At 55.0% G+C, this 20383-nt stretch overlaps 7 protein-coding genes across 7 annotated transcripts; 3 read left to right on the plus strand and 4 right to left on the minus strand.

Moving 5' to 3' along the window:
• Nucleotides 1-2696: 2696 nt before the first annotated feature.
• PG997_006746 (uncharacterized protein) lies at nucleotides 2697-4494 on the plus strand (the record flags this gene model as incomplete). The annotated part of the gene is made up of 5 exons (XM_066811061.1): nucleotides 2697-3179; nucleotides 3251-3344; nucleotides 3401-3487; nucleotides 3544-3593; nucleotides 3769-4494. The coding sequence occupies 5 exons, from the start codon at nucleotides 2697-2699 to the stop codon at nucleotides 4492-4494; spliced, it is 1440 nt and encodes a 479-aa protein (XP_066669984.1).
• Nucleotides 4495-6008: 1514 nt separating this feature from the next.
• On the minus strand, nucleotides 6009-7405 carry PG997_006747 (uncharacterized protein; the record flags this gene model as incomplete). Its single annotated transcript, XM_066811062.1, has 2 exons — nucleotides 6009-6369; nucleotides 6423-7405. 2 exons carry the CDS (start codon nucleotides 7403-7405, stop codon nucleotides 6009-6011), a joined length of 1344 nt encoding a protein of 447 aa, XP_066669985.1.
• Nucleotides 7406-7922: 517 nt separating this feature from the next.
• PG997_006748 (uncharacterized protein) lies at nucleotides 7923-9659 on the minus strand (the record flags this gene model as incomplete). Its single annotated transcript, XM_066811063.1, has 2 exons — nucleotides 7923-9358; nucleotides 9452-9659. 2 exons carry the CDS (start codon nucleotides 9657-9659, stop codon nucleotides 7923-7925), a joined length of 1644 nt encoding a protein of 547 aa, XP_066669986.1.
• Nucleotides 9660-10793: 1134 nt separating this feature from the next.
• Nucleotides 10794-13927, plus strand: PG997_006749 (NACHT domain protein; the record flags this gene model as incomplete). The annotated part of the gene is made up of 7 exons (XM_066811064.1): nucleotides 10794-11006; nucleotides 11204-11262; nucleotides 11310-11551; nucleotides 11599-11769; nucleotides 11819-11843; nucleotides 11898-12461; nucleotides 12517-13927. 7 exons carry the CDS (start codon nucleotides 10794-10796, stop codon nucleotides 13925-13927), a joined length of 2685 nt encoding a protein of 894 aa, XP_066669987.1.
• Nucleotides 13928-14079: 152 nt separating this feature from the next.
• Nucleotides 14080-15311, minus strand: PG997_006750 (Peptidase M20 domain-containing protein; the record flags this gene model as incomplete). The annotated part of the gene is made up of 3 exons (XM_066811065.1): nucleotides 14080-14270; nucleotides 14337-15208; nucleotides 15250-15311. The coding sequence occupies 3 exons, from the start codon at nucleotides 15309-15311 to the stop codon at nucleotides 14080-14082; spliced, it is 1125 nt and encodes a 374-aa protein (XP_066669988.1).
• An 825-nt stretch (nucleotides 15312-16136) lies between these two features.
• On the plus strand, nucleotides 16137-17837 carry PG997_006751 (uncharacterized protein; the record flags this gene model as incomplete). Its single annotated transcript, XM_066811066.1, has 4 exons — nucleotides 16137-16188; nucleotides 16290-16636; nucleotides 16700-17203; nucleotides 17235-17837. 4 exons carry the CDS (start codon nucleotides 16137-16139, stop codon nucleotides 17835-17837), a joined length of 1506 nt encoding a protein of 501 aa, XP_066669989.1.
• Nucleotides 17838-18064: 227 nt separating this feature from the next.
• On the minus strand, nucleotides 18065-20269 carry PG997_006752 (HET-domain-containing protein; the record flags this gene model as incomplete). Its single annotated transcript, XM_066811067.1, has 1 exon — nucleotides 18065-20269. One exon carries the CDS (start codon nucleotides 20267-20269, stop codon nucleotides 18065-18067), a length of 2205 nt encoding a protein of 734 aa, XP_066669990.1.
• Between the last annotated feature and the right edge of the window lie 114 nt (nucleotides 20270-20383).

Below are 20383 nucleotides of genomic sequence, written 5' to 3' on the forward strand. Positions count from 1 at the left end.
GGTAGCTCTTGTGTTAGTGGCTGTTGGTACATATCTAGGTAGATAGATTCATGAGTCTGCGAGCTATTTGCTGACTGCGTACGTTGCATTTGATGCAGGTAGGAGTATGACTGCAGCACACGTCAAGTGGTATGACTGGCTGCCCTCGGTACAGATACCTAACACCAAGCGAGAGTAGGAGCTTGTTATTATGGGGAAGGCATTTGGAGACAGCGCGTCTGCAAGACGAGGCCGTCGACACCGCGCCCCGACTCCAGGGATATGCCTGGAAATATCTCGATTGAATTGTGGAATCGCGTCTGGCTGGCCCGACAATTTCTTTTATTTTTGTACCGTATGGCGTAAGTCGAGGCTAACAGCCAGAGCGGGTATGAGGGGTCGGAGGGGCTCAGGATGCCCCTGCCGTTAGGCGGATCACTTATGACGAGCCCCTATTTCTTCATCGGTGTCTTCGCGCTCGGGCATGTACCAAACAGGCAACCGGAGCAAGGCGACACGGGCCAGAAGGAGAAACCGACCACGGGATTATGGAGATCTTTGACGGGGTATATCAAGTTTATTCTAGGTTGTAGTGAGTGGTACAAGGAAGGGGAAAGGCTACCTGGGTAACGGAATTGAGGACGGAATGAGTTCAGATATTCTGCTGAAGTTTGTTGGACACCCACAGAGGAGCCCTCAGGTGGTCAGGGTGCGAGTGTGGGGATTTACTTTTTTTTCTGCTCAGGGAACGAAGAAAAAAAAGAGGATGTGGGGATACGAGAGGGATTCGGCTTTGGACTACATATGCACCCTCTTGCGTCAACGAGATTGGCGTGAATTCAATAAGGCGGGCATGGATATTGGAGGTTGGGATTATGTACATGCAGGTCATATCATGTTGAAGGTTGAAGAGAGATTGGAGAGCTGGAGCTGAGGTCAGCCTCCTATCATCCGTCGTCAATGGTGAGACTCAAGCTCCATGTATGTATATGTATTCATGGTGACCCATAGCCCGGGCTCGTGAAGCGGAAATTGGTGTCACCCGTCCGAAGTGCACGATAGTACAGATACAGTCATGTATGACTCTTCGTCAAAGTGGCACGATGGCAGGTTGACGTTGAGGACTCCTGGTGGGGGGCCAGTATCGTTTGTCTGCACACTGGAGAGGAGGGAAACGTCTCAATGCTGGATTAGGTACCACCGCATGGCGCATGGTTCGTTTTTCCTTCTCCCTTACTCTTTTTTCATGGCTGGTACAGCGGGAAATAATTGCTGTACTACACACCTCAGATCAAACACAAGTGCGTCTAAACAAATAACAAATAGTCACGCAAGCTAGAGAGACCAGATGAACAAGACTGCTGCGTTTAGCTGCATTAGCAGCAGGACCAGACCAAACAGTAGGCCGGAGGGGTTGTAGACAATTTCAACAGGATTCGTGTCGTAGTTGACAACACGACGATAACGGCATCGTCGAAACGGCCTGGCGTCAGAGTCGGTTTGCTCCCATAGCCGAAGACCAAGAGCAAGACCATTGGAAGCCGGAGCTGAATCTCGTGACAGGAAGTACATAAGGTATGGGTTTTACTGTAGGTGCAAGTAGCGGTGACGCATGCCTCCAATTTTTGGCAAAATCTCAAAGTCTCAGGAATGCAGTTGCCATGCGGCAGAGGTGGGAGAAAAGAAAGCAGCGAATAGGCGTTGCGTCGCCCACGGGGCCAAACTCGCCAATTCAAGCCAGACGTACGTCGAATTCAATGCCGTTAGTGGAGGGTGGAGAGGGTCGCTGGAAGTACCGCGTGTAGGTGGTGACCTGGTGGTGGCCTCTGCTGCTGGGGGGTTTGAGGTACTTCCAGACTTGCGCCTTCTCCAAAGTCGAGGTTCCCAAAGTGGGCCAATCAGACGACATGACCCCACCATGCGAAGGAAAAAAAAAGTTTGGGCTTGCCGGGCTCGTCCTCGGTGGCCTACGTTTTATCCCTGGGCGCAGCCTTAAGTGAATGCATTTTCCCTTCTCTTCTTCCCTTCCTCACAGAATCAAACCAAAACCACCAAACCACAGACAACGAAGTCGCCCTACCCCATCCACACGGATCCAGTCACACCAGAGCAACTACGTCGAGAAACCATGCCTTCGGCCGTCGCTGAGCTGTAAACGCCCACTGCGGGACGTCCCACCCCCTCCTTGGGTGCGTCCCGTAGTCCAGCAGTTCACCGAGATATTTCAACTCCAGATCCGACCTCGACGATAGTTCCTACAGATCTCCCACTGTACTGGCCCCTTCTGCCACCAGACGGGCCATTGAGGAAGTCTGACCCAACCAGAAACATCTTTGCTCCAGGCCCTTTTCAAGGCTTGCACTTGAGAAAGGAAAAGAAGAAGAAAAACTTAGATTGACGATACCTGATATTTCGATTGGCCCCGACACAGCCTGGCGAATATCATCCTATCCTCTTGCCCATTGATTAACTCCAACACCATAAACAACCCAAGTATTGCCCTGCAGACGCAAAGGGTAGCTTTAGACATATTTTGCCAATCTTCGGAACCACTTGCATCTCAATTCGGTTCCATTGCATCAGATCGAAGAACTTTTTTTGGCTTCACCGCCGTTTGTCCCCATTGGGAGATCGTCGAGTCCCAAGATCCTTGTCGACCCCTGCATAACCCACATTCCACATCGCGGCGCATACACGGTTGCGCCACACACAGCCCGATGTCGAGAAACGTTCGGCCGAAGGCCCCTACCACACCCGTCAAGGCGTCCAAGAAGCGTCGAGGCTCCGACTCTTCCTCGTCGCTCGACCTCTCCGACGAGGAGGGCGGCTACTCGGGTGTGGACGCCATCACAGACTCTGAAGATGAGGACGAGGACGATGTAGTGGCGGCCGAGGAGGAGCAAATTCTAGTCAACGAGTGGTGCACTACCGCCCACAGCTCCCCTCGGCCGATTGAGTCCGAATCCGACGACGAAGGTGACGACGAAGATGAGCCAGAAGAAGAGGAAGATGACGACGATGACGATAACTCAGACGGGAGCGCCAGTTGGGAAGGCTTCATGTCCGATGGCAATCAGGAGGCCGCGGCAGAGGTGCCAGCCACCAAGAACAACGGCAGTATATCTGACACGACGGTAGAAAGAAGGGTCCGCTTCGACGTCCCTGATTCCGACGGGGACACAACCGACACTGATGACGGGGTTGGCTTCTTCCCGATATTTTTGTGGACCAAAGCACATTGGACCCGTCCTTCCGCCGAGAAATCGAGCAGGATGACCCCGACGACTCGTCCAATTCTGGGGGTTTCTGGGATATCCATGGACCACACGACGGTGGCGTGGATGTCATGAGCACCTTCACTGATGGTGATCTTGACTTCTTTTTGAGGACGACAGCACCCCTGTCGCAACTCCCGGTACAGGTCATGAGTCTTCCACCGGAGTTTCTACCCCCGTTGCATCTCCTGAAAAGTTTTTCGAAGATGATAACTCCCTCGATGGCTACCAGAGTGAGTGGCAGAACCAAACTGCCGTACTCGAGTTTGAAGCTAATAATCCCTACTAGGCGACGGCGACACTACCGAAGACGAAGCTCCTCCGGAGCGACCCCTCGTCGTAAGATCCATCACCGGGACCAAGCAGAGGAGGTCTCGGACTCGGATGCCATCACCCTAATCAAGCCCCGTCGTGGCCAACCCCGTGTGGGTCGGTTCAACCTGGAGAGTTCCGGGAAGAAGCCGGTGGCAGTTGTCAATCCCAGGACTGGCAAGTTGATGATTTTCACCCCCAGAGACTACGCCGCCTTGACTTGTCTCCTGAACAATTCAACTTCCCCTTCTATGAACCCATCTCTCAATCCTCTCCATTGCTCAGCAACTCGGGCAACCTGATGATGGGTGCCATGTTCTCGTCGAACACGTTTGGCGATTTCATGAATACTCAGCCTGTTGGTCCCATGGAGGCTTTCTTTCCACATACCAACGACAACACTGCTGTAGAGGATGAAGATGAGGAGAGTTCCGATGACGACCTAGATGAGGATGAGGAGGAGTCAAAGTTGAACGTCGATGACTTCGTGGACCTTGGAGATGGCTCATCGGACGAGGAAGATGTCAACGCGGCCGACGAGACGGAGGATATTTTCTCGCCCCAACGCCCAACCACTGCCAACAACGACGTCACGTCTCTTCTCAGCCACTTCGAGAACAACTCTAACATCGTCGGCGCCTTCCGGCGAGACCAGGCCAACTCGCAACTTATTCGCAATGGCAAAGCCACCCGCGAGTCCCTGGCCTTCTCGAGCCCTTACTTCGAAGGCACCCTTCGCGGTATTAAGGACGGTCGACTTACCGACACCAACATTCCGATTTCCCCGCTTCGCAAACACAAGAAGAAGTCCAGTGTCTCCGAAAGCCCCTTATCTTCTACTGCCCAGAAACGGAAGGCTGCTTCGGAGCAACACCTCGGCCACAAACGGCAACGCAGCATTCCCGATGTCGAGCTGCTGCACATCTAAAGAACACGTCCAGTAACAACAACAACAACTCAATGAGCCGAGTTGGATGGAACCCCTGCGACTTCCATCACACACCACAATACGAATGGACGGCATGGCTGAAAGAAGCCATCCCTGGCCACCTAAACCAGTTCGCTTACTACTACAGCATTTCCTTTTACTGCTTTCTTACATGTTGTTCAATATTATTGTTTTTTCGGTACACAAAAGCGTGGCTTGAAAACCGAGCGATAGCTCTCGGGTCGTTTAGTCACATTGTGTGACGGTGGTAGATAAAAGTGATGCAGGTGGAATGGTTCCATCTTCTGTGTGAGTATCTATGGTTCATGGGCACGCGAGCCTTGATTCCACTGAGCCTCCAATGGTGGTTTTGGATGTTGGTACCCGCCGTTCAACTCGAAAGAGGGACGATTGGTGCTCTACGTCAGCCTCAGGGGGCTTGACATTTTGTTGAAGTGGAGTCGGCACGCCTAGCTAGATACATGAATGAAAATATAGCTATTTCTCTATCCATATGGCCCATGACTACAAGTGATATAAGGCGTTTGAATATGACTGCTCGATGGCGGTGGGTATACACTGTTCCTGCTTACGAGGCGCTACTCTGTTGGCATTTGTCGCTCCTATTCTGCCTTGATAGCCATGACGAAATTTTGTCACTGGCCTATGTATTCTCGGGGCTTATGGTTACGAAGCCGATCTACGGCTTCTATGGGTACATCAGTTGGTATGCGGAGTTGCTCTTCGTCATATAGCGTACGCGTGTGCAGATCTGCATGGTATAATGATCAGAGCAATTGATCGGGGGAGGCTTTCGCACAGTCTATCTAACTAAGGGGGGCTGGCTTACCGTCGGCGGCGTCGTCATCTGCACGACAGTCGGACACCCAAAAAGACGCATCGTATCTTCGCCACATCGTGCCGCTCGTCGGAATAAGTTAGTTGCGTCCACATCAATGGGATTGATCGGGTTTTACCGAGCTCACGTTGGTGGCCAACCGGCCTTCGCCGACCTCGCGAGCGGAACCCCCATGCTTCGTGACGGACGGCTCCCACCACCAAAGTGCATGCAGCTGTCGTCGTCTAGTACAGACGGGAAGCATTTCACGGTTCGCGCGTGAAGCGCGGGATGCGAGACTTTTCACATCTCTTGAGGTGGTCGTTCTAAGTGCCCGATTTGATGACGGTCTTTCTTTCCCCCAAGCCACTACCCACGCGAAAAAGAAAACGGCCGGCCGGCTGGCAAAAAGCAAAAACAAAACATACAACACCGAGGATTCCCAGGTCGTCACCGACCCTAGTACTAATTCGGCTCTCTGCTGCTTATATATGGGAGAGCGGACGGGATCCCTAGTATTCAGCAGGATATGGTCGTATGTGAAAGGATAGCGGCCTGTGGAGGCTCATATACCATAGATATGGGTGTCGAAATGTGGCATTGCCAGAGCCACACTATCTTCCGAAAGTCCAAGACAAGTTTTGGCGAGTAACACCAGCTCGCAGGCAAAGATTCTTCATTGCGGGCTAGGTACTACTGTTTCTGCAGAAAGTGGTCGATACGGTGCCGCCAGCCAGCCAGCCTCGTTGAAGCGACCCCACAGACCCCTAGCTCGCAACGCCTTGACGCGGTCCGCGTCCCAAAAGACGAAGCCGCCCCGTCGCCACTCATTGACGCTCGCATCGAACAGTTGCCAGGACGAGTACGAGCGGGGAGCACCGTCGGCCGGGCTGACGAGAAGCAATCTGTCGCCCCACCGGTCTCCTCCTACATAGTACGGGTCGTCGGGTGTAGCCGCCATGGCGTCCGTCCATCCCCAAGGGGGCTCTACGGGCGACTTGGAGGCCGAGTTGCACGGAACCGAGGGTTGGGGAGCGCTAAGGTGGGGGAGGCAAGTTGGGTAGTCTGGCTCTCGGGGGTAGGAGGATACCGGTTGCCCGCGTGCAGGAAGCTGTATCCGTGGCCGTGCTGCAATGACTTTTGGGAGTGGTTCCATTGGATCAGGCGTTCGAAGAGTTCCGGGTCCACGGCGGCGGCGTCTGTCAGCTTTCGCCGCAGCTTCGAGAGCTGCGGATAGAGTTCGCCAAGGTACCAGTCATGGTCCGAAAGAAGCAGAAGTAGTTGTTGCTGCACAGCGTCTCCCCTCCCGACAGCCTCGGCCGACTGCCCGGACGAAATCGCTTGCCATTCGAGCGTAGTCCCGTAGTTCCTCAAGGCGTTGCACAGCGAGTAGGCGAAGATGTCGGCTTGCGCAATCTGCTCTAGCTCCCAGCACTCGAAGAGGCCGAGCAAGCGGCGGTGAAGGTACCCGCTGTCGTAGAGCGGCGGCGGCGGCTGTCCAGGGACGATGCAGGACAGGTTCAGGATGGCCTGGCGGCGGATGAAGGCTTGGGACAGGTGCTGGCGTTCGGTTACACTCAGACTCCAGGTGCCCGTGCCGTATCTCGCTGCCTCCTGCTGTCCATTTTCCCGGATTGTGTCTTCCCTGCTGTGTTCGAAATCCGCGAAACGTTCCCGCGCGTACGAATTCACGAAGAACTGGACGGTTCTGCAGACCTGGGCGAGTTGCACCGCTTCCTCGACGGAGACGCCGCCATCCAGCCATTCATCCTTCCCCGCCAAGAGGCGGCGCCTCCACCCCGCGACCGCCTCGTCGAAGCGATCGCGGTAAGCCTCGATAGGGTGCGGAGTGAATGGGTGCAGCTCGGTGTGCACCAGGGCCATGGCATCGCGAATGGCGGGCCCCAACTGATGGGCGCATACCTTTAGGAGGATGTACGCTTTCTTCTGCGAGAAGACCCAATACGCAGCAGGTGACGCGCGAATGAGGGCACAGAGATCGTCGAGCGACGTGGCTGCGGTTAGGACGAGGATGAAGACATCAGCAGGCAGCGACTCGAGCTCCTTGGCCATCTTTCATTTGTTTGATGGGTTAGGTTGAGTATCGGCAGTGTCAGACGTTGGTTCAGAGACGGTCGACAACATCTTCTGTTGAATTCAGAAGGTAAGATGACGGGTAGTCGCCTTAAGTGCATGTAGGTTTACTGTCGGTCGCCTGCAGCGGTCTACATCTGGCCTTGGTAGACCCCGCTCGCTAAAAGACACCTGCAGCAACTTGCACTGCAGCTGGGGCTCACGTCTCAACCATCAACTGCCACGACGTGGATAGCCACCAGAACACATTACGAATCGCTGACACGTGCGACTGGACCGACGACCATTACAATAATTGAGGGTATGTCTCGTTGCTATGGATCCAGATATGCATTCCTACGTACCTTGCGAAGGCTTCGTGCATTCTACCCAACCGTCGTATCATTCCGCAGGGATTTATCAACCAAGGATCAATGTGCATCGTAGACACCAAAAGGTACAAGAACAAGAGCGTGACTGGATCACTCCCAATCTCTCTCAAGAAATGAATATCAATTTACACGCAACCACTCTGTTCCAAAAGTTGCGCGAGCGGCATCGTTGACATTTGCATATCCCATAAGGGGCCTTCGAGTTCGCCAGCCCCAACCAGCTCGTCCTCTATCAGTGGTGTGTCGGGCAGGTCGAGCCACCCCTGCCAATGGCCCTGCAGTTCCAGGGGCAGCCGAACGTCGTGTTCCAGCTCGATGGCCCGCCGGTTGATGGCGCGCATCACGTCGGCATCCCACAGGGTCTCCCGCGGGCTCGCGAGCTTCTCCATCAGATACATCGCCTCCAGACGCAGCGGCAGGACTTGGCACTTGAGGGCGGTAAAATGCAGCAGCGGGGACAGGCCCATGTCGAACGTGAAGACGCTCGAGTTATCCGTGCTGCCGATGGACTCGCGGTAGGCCAGTTCTTCTCGGCCGAGCTGTACGATGCGCGCAAACTTGTCCAAGTGCGCCTCGAAGGGCAACTCGTCCTGGCTCAGCGCCGTCATGGCCCAGATCTTGGTCACCAGCCAGCGCATCTCGACGGTTCGATAGATGGGTTCATGCGGACCGCCCCGTGATGATGATGATGGCCCTTCGCAGTCCGTCCTCCTGAGTTCTCGCAGCCCGTGAAACCACGCGTCTAGGTCTCGAAGGACCACGTGCAAAGACGATAAGTAATTGGCGGGGGATAATGGTGCGCTAGGGAGGCTAAAGTTGTACGGATCAGTAACGCGGACCATGCGAAGGGTGCGGGACAAGAGGCTGTCCATCAACTGTCCCGCCTCAAAGATGTTTCCGAATGGCTTCTCAGGTGGGCCCTGGGCCCATGGTAGTACGGGGAAATCCAAGAAAGTTGCGCCAAAACAGAATGGGAAGATAGAGAGATGCCGTATGATGGGCGGTATCTCCGGAGGAGGGTCTTTGCAAGATTGCAGTAATTGGACCCCGTGGCGGCAGTGCTCGATGGCCACGACGTCGTTACCCCGCAAGCATTCGACGCAGGCAAAGAGGACGGCGAGAAAGAGGGCGAGGGCAACGTCCAGGTCAGCGGACGTGGCAGTCTGCTTCAGAGCCCTGTTGTAACAACTCAGGGCTGCAAGCTCCTGTTTCGCCGGATCAGAGCCAGGACTCTGCGCTGGATCAAACTTCTCGTAAAGCAAACTGATGGCCAGAATGGCTTGCTGTGCGGGCACGTCCTGCACGGACAGCTGCAGTACGGGGTTGGTCCAGAAGTACGTGTACATCGGGCCCGAGAGCGCGGGCGCCACGACGCACCGGAAGTAGTCGAGGGCGCGCATCTCCATGCTATTGGTGCGCCCGTCAGTCGGCACAGTCGACGGGCGGACCCGTAGTAGGCGCATCCACGAGATTGAGCCGGGCGGTGGCTCGTCGTAGCCGGCGCAAGCGCGACCGCGCTTGACGCATCTCAGGCAATGCGGCTTGGCTTCGTCGCACTTCACTTTCCGGGTCCTGTCAGTGACAAACTAGACTGGTTAACTAAGACGGGTCGGACATCACGATGGTAAGCGAGGTTTTGACGGGATCCACTGACTTGCATGTGATGCAGCCCGACCGGGCTTTCTCGAACCCTTTCCGTGGCATCGGGCGCTTGAGCTGACACCGGTAACGAACGCTATTGGCGGACAGGCGCTTTCTGCTGGATTCCCGGTTGTAAGAGGCGCGGGTAGCTCGAGTAGGAGGATTGTGCAACACTTGCGTATCCCGGGAGGGATCTTTTCGTTGTGAGGATCTTGGGCCATCGACGCCAGGGTTCTTGGCTGTGGAGACGAGACCCCCTTTCGTGGGGCAAATGCGAGGCAGGGGTCGCCAGCTACAGCCAATCACGGATCGTGTATCCCGGCAACGCTTTGGTTGGCAACCATTATTAGCACCAGACATATTTGACATTGACGCCTCCAAGGCTATGCGCAACAAAAACAATCGGAAGTTGGGAGTCTAGTTGGTCGCACATGGTCTTCAATAGGTTCCTAGAATTTGAATGTATCGCGTTGAGACTGGCTGCGCTTATGGACCTCTCCACGATGGCTTCGTGGCCGAACCTGACCACGCGAACATTGTCTATTGCTTTCGGCAACAAGTGGCGTGGCCGGAATGCGTACTTCGACTGCTACTTTTCAGCAAATGCGGTTTCCCCTCACTTCTCACAGGCTTCGGAGCTGCCCGTCGGGCCACTCAGACTGCTACAGGCCCGACGCCCCTCGACGGGCGCGAAGAACTCGATAAGTCATATTCCGAACTCTGCAGGGCCTGTGGCGATCGGTTAGAACCCAAGAGAAGATAGAGAGTGCGCAAACGCCATGATGGGTCGGTGACGTGGTGAAAGCAGCTAGGCGGCAATGCCGGGCAGTGAGCCCGACCGGGCGTCGAGGCTAAGTGACAGCGATTAAAGGCGTCCGTTGGTGTTACATGGGGCTCTCAATATCCACTGCAGATCAGCCGCAGGCATAATCCGGGATATAGTCACAATTGGACTTTGGGGTTGCCCGAATAGAGGCAAGCCTCGCTCAAAATCTGCCCTGGGCCCTCCCTAAGAAATCCCATCGAGAAGCTGTAATTGGCCTGGTGTCACTGAGCCTGCAGGTCTCTGCGTTTTGTCTCAAACTATTTTGCTTTTTTCGCATGTCCATACCTTCGGACAAGGATCCTCTCTCTTGATCTCCCAGCAGTGATCCTGGAAATATTCCAGTGACGCTCCGTCTTCACCTACAGCAGCAAATACTACGGTCTCTCTTATCCCACGATTTCTTCACCAAGCCAAGAACATGGCTTCATCCTCTGCATTAGGGCCTTTGGCAGAAAGGCAAGCCCTGCAAGATGCCACCCTAGCGTTCCAGCGTGTCTTGGACAGCGAACAACGCAAAGAATTATTAAAAATGGAATCAGTTCCTGATCCAGACACTATTATTGTCTTTACTGCTGAGCTTGACCTTGCTCATAAGAACGTGCGAAAAGGCCGAAGCTTCTCTAGCGGACTCTACAAGTTCTTGTCTTCGACTAGGGACTTTTGTGGTGTCATTGACACGTATGTGTCCGCCCATCCTGAGATTGCTGCTTTCGTATGGGGTAGTGCGAAGATGACCATGTTGGTGAGTACTTCAGACAGGCTTGAGGGAGGTCCTGTTTGGGAAATTGTGTTAATCATTGATCAGATCATTACGTGCGCCACATCACACTACGCCGCAACATCGGAACTTTTCATGAAGCTGGGCAGGTTGTGTCCACTCTTCACGGAGTACCAACTCTTATTCGACGGGTCAATTGGGCTGCGAAGGTCCCTGGATAGGTTCTACGCATCCGTCGTCCATTGTTGTACGCATCTGATGCATGCTTTCCAGCGTCCTGGTACGTATCAACAGCCATGTTGTAATACTGCAGCTGAGACGATATAGCGGTTTCATCGGTCAAGAGTTCAAGCCAGATCTAGACAATATCCAGATCTGTGCCAACGAAGTCAAGGAGCAGATATCTCTCGCCAAAGCCAAGTTTGATGCCGCTCAACAACAATCCCTTGTCCGAAAGGTGGAAATGCAGTTGGTGGATAGCAAAACGGTGAAACGTCTTCTCAAGCACATCAACAACAGCACTGATACCTCCTCACGGAACTCACAAATACAGGCAAATATGCAGAGACGTAAGTACCACTTCTCCCCACTAGGTCATTTCTGATCTCCAAAAAAGGCGAGCACGCCAGAGAGCTCCTGAAGTCTCTCTCCACACACGATCACCTGAGAACGTTTAAGACAAATGCCGACAAACAATATGGCAATACCACTGGCTGGATTTTCAAGACGCCGGAGTTCAAAGCTTGGATTTCTGGGGTCACACCGGTGCTTTGGTGCTCAGGGAAAAGTCAGTCATTGCACTCCTTGGGTTTTGAACAAATACTAATTCTGGGCAGTTGGATCTGGTAAGACAGTTGCCTCGTGAGTAACCAGAAGTCTCGATATGTAAAAGACCGTGTTGTTCACCTTTCACAGAGCCAGCGCGATTCAACACGTACTCCGATCCGTCTCGAACTGCACAGTCACATTCCTGTTCATACAGCCGGATGATAACAACACTCTCGAAGCCGAGCTAGCGCTCCGATCCCTCCTGCGCCAGAGATTGGATGAAAAAACAATGTCCCAAGACTTGGCGAATGCTTTGAGCCAGGTTCTAATATCAACAGGACATTCCAGAACTATTGGCATGCTTCGTGATCTGATGCCTGCCACTCAAGACTCGTTTGTATTCATAGACGGACTTGACGAGTGTGACAGAGATGAGCGCCAAGAGCTGCTGAAAGCACTACAGGATCTGCTTGTCGATCGTAGGAACATACATTTGTACCTTTCCGGCCGTAACGGCCTCCGCGATGACATCCAGAAATACTTCCCGTACCATGCAGGCATTACTCTGGACTGCCAAGAGACTAGAGAAGGCATTGCGACTTACATTCAAGTCGCACTAGATGAAAAGTTGCGCGATAGAGAACTCAAAGTTGGAGACCCTGGCCTGGTAGGCGAAATTGAGAAATCACTTTTGAAGGGTTCACAAGGGATGTAAGTGAAATGCCCATCGAGACCTTTGTATAAGCTGCTAACCGTATCTAAAAAGGTACCTATGGGCTTATTACCAGATCAAAGAAATCTGCGTACAGCACTGCGATGAGGACATTCGAAGAGCCCTGGAAAATCTACCAGAAACCCTTGCTGAGTTGTTTGAACGAGTTCTTCGCCGTATAAAGGCCCAGCATCATGGCCCGGCGGCTCAAAAGGTGTTTCCTTGGATCGTTGGGGCCAAACGACTTCTAAGCATTGCGGAGCTCCGCGAAGCCGTCGCAGTGGAAATTGGCCAGGAATACACCGACACGAGCCGGTTCTATAACGACATGGAGCATGTTGCCTCATGGTGTGAGAGCCTTGTTGAGGTTAACCTAGAGGACGACCTGATTCAGTTTGCGCACTCTGCAGTCCGGAGCTTTCTGCTCGGCGAACCCACTGACCCCGGGTTAAAGGATTTTCACCTGGATCTTGAAGCATCTGATCACCTACTAGGTGAAACGTGTGTGGCGTATCTCAATTTCAACGACTTTAAGACAAGCTTGGCTATACGGCCGAAGCCACTATTGATAGACCCATCGAAGATAGCACACGCAGCTGTTCGACCTGGATCCAAGCGCGCCGCGCTGCTTTCTGTGCTGGGCCTCACGTCCACTACAGAGCCTGTCGATCTTCGAGCATTCAAAGCCTTCTCACCAGCAAGGCGGGCTGGTCAAGTGCAACATGCGTTTTTAGACTATGCTTCGATTTATTGGATTGCGCATACGAAATCCTTTCGTAAGGAAAGGTCTCGTGATTGGACATTGTGGAGGTCCATGTTGTTTGAGCGCCATACTCCTGCAAAGATACCGTGGGCTGACGAGTACACTAATGAGAACACCGAGCAAGGCACTGGAGATATCAGACACAGTGGTGAGCAGTCCGGATCCAGGCATGACGTACATCTACCTCGCGTTCGAGACCCGATGATGATTTGGGCTTTCAAAAATGAACACTACGCAATCATTCGCCATTTGATGTCAGGCGAACATCGTTACAGGGCTCTACTTGGCGCTGTGGAGTCCCGCAAGCTTAAGCTGGTCGACATGGTTATCAACGAGATGGTGGCAATACGCAAACTATCAGGGATCGAAAAGCAAAACGCCTTGGTACTTGCTGCGGCCCAGTGCGAAACGGATATTGTCGACAGGCTGCTTGCTGCGGGAGCCGATATAAATACACCATCTGAAGATTGGCTTGACAGAACTGCACTATGGGTTGCTGCATCGAGAGGTCACCTGGAGATGGTCAAACACTTGCTTTCCGTCGGAGCGGATGTCAATGCGGCTTCTGGGTACAGCGGTGGAAACGGCCCGCTGCAGATTGCCCATGAAAATGATCACCCCCATGTGGTGCAATTCCTGCTCACAGCCAAAGCCGATACCGAGAGAAACCCCTATGAAGCTATGGAATATGAGGGCCTCTAAGTCCGAGACATTAGGATGTTCTCGGTCGGAGTGAGCAACGCCAATCTAGGATCGTTTATAGTTTCACCTGGTTATGGGGATGTTGGTTTAGCTACTTTTTCCCACTATCGTCACACAGTTCTGTTGAATTCTCTGAGGGGACTGATTTAGAGTCACCCTGATTTCAATGCGTTGCCGATTAGAGCTCTGTAGCCTTCGACCGCAACCTCCAAGACCGAGACATCGAGATGCTCGTGGTCAGAATGGGCAACAAGGATGCTACCGGGACCATACAGATAACATTTGTGATTCCCCTTGAGGTTGGGGATATCGGTGCCGTAATTGAGGACGACGGTATCAAATCCTTGTAGAGATGGGGAGTTAGTGACAATATTGAGACCGCGGTTGGTACCTACTGTATCTCACTCACCTTCAACGTCGTAGTCAATAGGCACCGGACCCTGAGAATAGGGGAACTCGACTTGGACCCCCGGCGACGCGTCGTGGACCGCCTTCTCAATAACATCTTTCGTATCGTCCACCCTGTCCGTCGCAAGCCGCACCAAAGCGGCAGCCGAGGCCTGCGCCGGGAGGACGTTGTCCGCGACGCCGCCCTGGATAACGCCAACGTTGAGCGTGGTCTCGCCGAACTCGTCGCTCCGGGGCAGCGCGGCGGACTGCAGGCCGGTAAGGCCCCGGACCAGGGTGTCGATGGCGTTGGTGCCCGGCTCCGGGTAGCCCGAGTGACCGGCCTTCCCCACGGCGGCGAGCGAGACGCTCAGGATGCCCTTGTGGCCGCGCGCCAGCTTGCCCTCGGTCGGCTCGCCGAAGATGACGGCCTCCCACCCGAGGCCGAGGTCGTTGGCCGCCGCCATGCCGCCGCTGCCGTCCTCCTCGCCGACCACGAACAGGAGCGCGTCGTCCCCTCCTTCCTCAGCGATTTCGTGGGTCTGGCACAGCGACTCAACCGCGGCGATCTGTGCTGCTACGGCACCCTTGGCATCGACGGTGCCGCGGCCCCAGAGCTCGGTGCCCCGGCGCTCGTAGGGGAGGAAGGGCGGCACGGTGTCGATGTGTGACGTCACCAAGACCCGGGTCCGGTTGGAGCCGCCCAGGTACGCGAAGATGTTGCGCCGGTCGCCATCGCCGCCTTCGACCGGCTGCGCGTAGACGGTGTATCCGCGCTGCTCTAGGTAGTCCTGCAAGAAGCGGCCGACCTCCCTTCCGAGCCCGAGACCGACGGGATTTCGACGAGGGACTTGTGGAGCTCTCGGAGCTCCGAGAGCTGCTGCGGGGTCGTCTCTTCGTAGCAGCTACTGGTGATCGTGGAGTGACGTACACACCTAGCTATTGCCAAGGAGAAGCTAGCAGAGAGCAGCGAAAGTATCGATCTCGACGGTTTCATTATGACATTAGGTCTTTGCTTGCGATTTTCTTGAAATGCTAGATGGCATCTAGGTTGGACCTAGACCAGAATGACATAGTAAAGTGTGATTAAGAACCGGTTTCGATGGGATTTGAGGGGTCGCCATTCATGTGTATGTCGTTTCTTCTTTTCAGCTTCCGTGGTCCAGTCACTTATGGCCAAATCCTCGGCGTGAGTAGTACAGTCATGCGCAATGATGCCATAAGTGCCGCCGCTATGCAACCCCTTTCTTGCGTTATCGCGTGTCAGTGGCATCGGGGCCGATCCGACTTCTCCCCCTCGGGCCCCTCCCCTTCTTGTCAACTGTCTTGGCGCGAGTGTTTATTTTTGGAAATTCCAACCTGTCCTGCAGCTGTCCCCAGATGCTGTCGGCTTGTTCCGCTGTCGTGTCAAGTAGATCGAGTGTGGTTCGGTGGCTAGTGAAAGCTGCGCCACTAGTGGCCCATCCTTAACTCCAGAAACACGATATGGAGTCAGGGGCAGCATGACGCACATGCTATTGGCTCGAAATCACTCCCCGTCAGGGCGACCCGGTTTGGGCACCGACATATGACGCCAAGCGCGGGAACAGCACACCGCCCAGGGACCCATCCGCCTTTTCCCCATCGTATTCAGTCCACGACAATCCTAGACTATAAAGGTGTCTTTATCTTGGCACTATACCTATCTAGATTCTGTTATTTATCACTACTGTACTTTACCTACCTGCTTCTGAAGACAATCCCTCAAAAAGAACTAAAGCCGAACCGACGGCTTTCAAACTGCGCTAACAAACACCCGAACGACTAAACCCGGCATCGCATCATGGCTGGTCTTATTGAGAAGTTGACCGCGTCCGGAGGCCGGGAGTCCGCCGGTAGGTACCAAAGGATCACGCCGCCATCCATTCCTATGGCCATTTTGTTCTATCAAGCTCAGCTCGGCGTTGCCTCTGTCCACTGACAATCGACTATGCAGGCTTCCTCAACACCATCATTGAGCAACTATGGCCCAACATCAACGTCGCCGGCTGCCGGATGATCAAGGAAATAGTGGAGCCCATGTTTGCTACCATGCTTCCGGGGCCTCTGGCTGGCCTGCGGTTCGTCAAGATCGACCTTGGCGACGTGCCCCTCTCCATTGACGCGGTAGAGGTGCACAAGACGGAGCAAGGCGGCATCAAGCTCGATATGGACGTCGTGTGGGACGGCAAGAGCGACGTGGAGCTTGACGCACATATGGTTCCGAAGCTTGGCATAGAGCGTGTGCAGCTCAAGGGGCGGCTATCGGTTCTGCTCGCCCCTCTGACAAACATTATCCCGCTGGTACGTCTTGATGACCTACCACAAGACTGGACTTGACCGAGAAGCTGCTGACACCAATTCTAGATCGGCGCTGCCCAAGTTGCCTTCATCAACCCGCCGTCGCTGAAGCTCGACTTCACCGATGCGGCCGAAGTTGCCGACTGGGCCCTGGTCGACAAGGTGATCCGCAAGTGCATCATGAACATCATCTCATCCATGGCGGTGCTGCCGAACCGGTACCTCGTCAAGCTCGACGCCAACAACGACTACTTCCAGACCTATCTGCCGCCCGTGGGCGCCCTCCGCTTCACCGTGGACCGGGCCATCGGGCTGCGGGGCCCGCAGGTGACGGGCGCGAAGCGGCTCCTCGAGAAGATGCACATCAAGGACACGCCCGACTACTTCTGCAAGGTCACGCTCGGCGCCGAGGACGAGTGGCGCACCTCGGTCAAAAAGGACAGCGACAGCGACCCGTCGTGGAACGAGACGCACGATTTCCTCGTCGCCGACGACGAGCAGGACATTACGGTGGACGTGCAGGACGAGGACCTGGTCGGGGACGATGATATCGGCATCGCCTCCACCAGCGTCCGCCACATCCTGCTCGCGGGGGGAGCAGGAGCTGCCCCTGACGACGCACCAGGGCGAGCCGACCGAGGCCCGCGTCGTGGTGCGCGCGCAGTTCTTCGACTTCGTCGAGGACGCTGCGCTCCTGTCGGGCAGCCGCGCGGAGCAGGACCAAGGCGAGGCGGGCCAGAAGGAGAGCAGCCGCATCGCGGGCCTCGCCACGGTCCTCATCGGCAACGTGCGGGGGCTGCAGCCCGACTACCAGCCCGGCGGCGAGGACAGCGACAAGAAGAAGCCGCTGCCGTACAGCGTGCGCGTGGCGTGGGGCGAGCGCGACTTCCTGACCGCAGGCCAGAACTGCACGACCGTCGACGACGCCGGCAATGTCAGCTACAACAACCACCCGGCCTTCGACCAGGCGTTCCGGTTCCCGCTGACGGGCGCCGCGCTCGCGGCCGAGGGCGGGGCTCCGGCGTTCCGCATGGTGCTGCTGAACGGGAAGCGCGAGTGCGGGGTCGTCGAGGTGCCGTTTGAGGACGTGCTCGGGGCCCCGGGCATGCGCAAGGAGGAGAGCTTCGATCTCGGGGCTGGGGCGTCGGTGCGGGCTCGTATTGAGCTGCGGGCGTTGCGTCCGGCGCAGATGGATGTGGAATAGGTTACCCACGCCGTTTGGGTTTATGTGGAAAATTCCTGAAAAGGGGATACGCGAGATGATTTTTCACCAGGCTGCCCCGCCTCTTCACTTTAAAGGGGCGAAAAGTATGTACTTGAAATTTATAACAAAATGGACTTGCGGAATTTCAACATTTGCTTCCGTGGACAGTCCTATTCTGTATATGTTGTTGGTCCTCTGGGTTTTACTTCTATCCTGGCCTGGAGGCCTTAGGCAAGTGTGATCACTTTTGATTCTTGACGTGCCTCGTTCCAAGCGTCAGCATGCATTTGCCCAACGGCCACGCGCTCCGCCACCCCGTCCTCCCACCGCACGAGCATGATATTGAGCGCCCAGTCCCTCTTGTAGCTGTAGCAACGCGTATCGAACACGTCTTCGTAATATTCCCAGGCCGACGCGTATTCCGGAGGAAACCCGCCCCGGAAGGCCTGAATGGCTGCCTGCGTGACTTCGTCTTGGATACTGCGCGAGAGCAGGACCAGCTCATGACGGGTATGGTGGTCCCCGCACTGTGCGCGCCAGCTGTCCGGGCTCAGGCCAGAGAGCTTGCCGCAGTGTTTGCCGGAACCGTCGTATATCCACAGGGAGTTGGACGCGATGTTGCGGAAATAGCGCGACAAACCACTGCCGGCTTTCTCGCTATCCCATAAGCCGCACTGATCTAGCTGCGGTTCCGAGATGTCGTATGCTTTGGCGTTGACTGTTTTGGCTTCAAACACCAGTGCAGGCGCGACTGGTACCGGCTTCTCTACCTCCGCGTATTTGGGCATATCGGCATTGGAGTCGGATGCCAGCCCTCTTTTGATCTGACTTAGACTACCAGAGTCCACAATCCAGAACCCAGTGACTTCTGTCTTAATAGTAACTCTTTGGCCTGCATAGATGCTAAACCGCCAGGGCGCCCAGTGAATATTCCCATTCCACGCCGTCCAACACCAAGTCGGCGATTTGCAAGGCAAATTCTGTGTATCCTTCTGACCGGACGGGTGCCTGGGTCGCAAAGCGGCCATGGTCCGCGGCCTCCAGAGCAATGCCAGGTCAAACAGGGACTCCGGCAAAGCGCTTGCGAATTTCCAGCCGAAAGAATCCTGTAGAGCCGAGATGACTCCCGAAAATGCAGCCAGTGAGTCCGCAGGGATGGTTAGGCTTCTCGGGGAATATGGGCCTACCAGTAACTCGTACACGTTGAATTGCCTCCTGGGGTCGCTTACTGTTCCCATCATCTCCAGAGCATTAAACCTCCGGTCCGGGAAGACGACCGACCCAGCACCTCGATCTTCCATGTGTTCATCCGCGCAGTCTTCCGAGTGGCATGCAGTACGGCATTGCCAGAATACCTGATGTTCCGCGAAGAACAGGTACCGTCGGGAAAAGATGCCTTCTTGGAAAGTCCATGCCCGAGAACTCCACACGGAGCGCTGATCGACCGAAATAAGGGGAGGCAGTCGGGGCACCAGATGTAGTCCGGCGATTTCGACGGGTGACTGAACGAGGATGCGGGGGTGGGTAACCCCCGGAAGCTCCGAGCCGCCAGGAGCTTTGTCATTACACAGTGTGACGAACGTCGCGAAGGCGTTGCCATATATTTGGTCCATGCGCGGAATATAAATAGCCTTGGATCGGTCGTCATCCTGCACAATGCATAGCGCATCTACCCAGAGATAGGTCTCGCCCACCGCTTTGGTAAGGTCGATGGCGTCGTTGATGGCCCGCGGTAGCTCGTCCCGGACTTCACGCAGGGCCGCATCCTGTTTTAGATGCTGTATGTTCGCCTTGGTGGAGGTGAGACTTTTGTTGGAAGTGGCGCCCCAGACGTAGCTGAGGGCCAGATAGCGCGAGGTCCATTCGCATTCTGCGATCTTCATACTTTGAACATCGATCAGTAACAACCTCGGGCCTGGCACCTCCCGTGTGTATGGCCTTGGGTTGTTGTTGCATTTCGGTCCGTGAGAGGAGGTGCAACGCTCCAACCAGCCCCGGATGAGAGTGAGGTCAACCTTTTCACCAAGGATCCGCCCGCGACTTATCGCTCCTGCATCATCATCCTCAGTACACACAGGCCGACATGGCTGTACGGAAAGGATCTGACACTGAGTCGTATCGTATCCCCAGCTGGAATCTCTGAGTGTCTCGGACGTGGAATTGAACCATACGTCGAGGACTACCTGGTTCGTCCTTCCACTGTACCTCCCCAGATAGCAAACTTCAACGGGGTAGACGCCCGGCTTCCAGTGGTCTCGCGAGTGGCCGTTGAGTGCCTGGACCACGAGTCGGCAAAGAAGGCAGCGATCTTTCTTCTTGTCGATGTCCTGGAAGGGGCCCAGTTCCACGGTGCCGGGATATTCGGCCTGGGAAAAGTAATCCTCGAGCTTGATGTGTCGACATATGTCACAAAGCTCCGGACTTGTTTCCATATCGACGGCTGCTTTGGGGTGAACTGCTTTTGCGGCGTGGCTACCTAAAGCGAACCTAGCCCTAACAACTCCACTTTAAAGCAACAATTACAACAGTTTCATATACTATTTCAC

This window comes from Apiospora hydei, assembly GCF_038363865.1.
Source record: "Apiospora hydei strain CBS 114990 chromosome Unknown utg000005l_segment0_segment0, whole genome shotgun sequence".
NCBI lineage: Eukaryota > Fungi > Ascomycota > Sordariomycetes > Amphisphaeriales > Apiosporaceae > Apiospora > Apiospora hydei.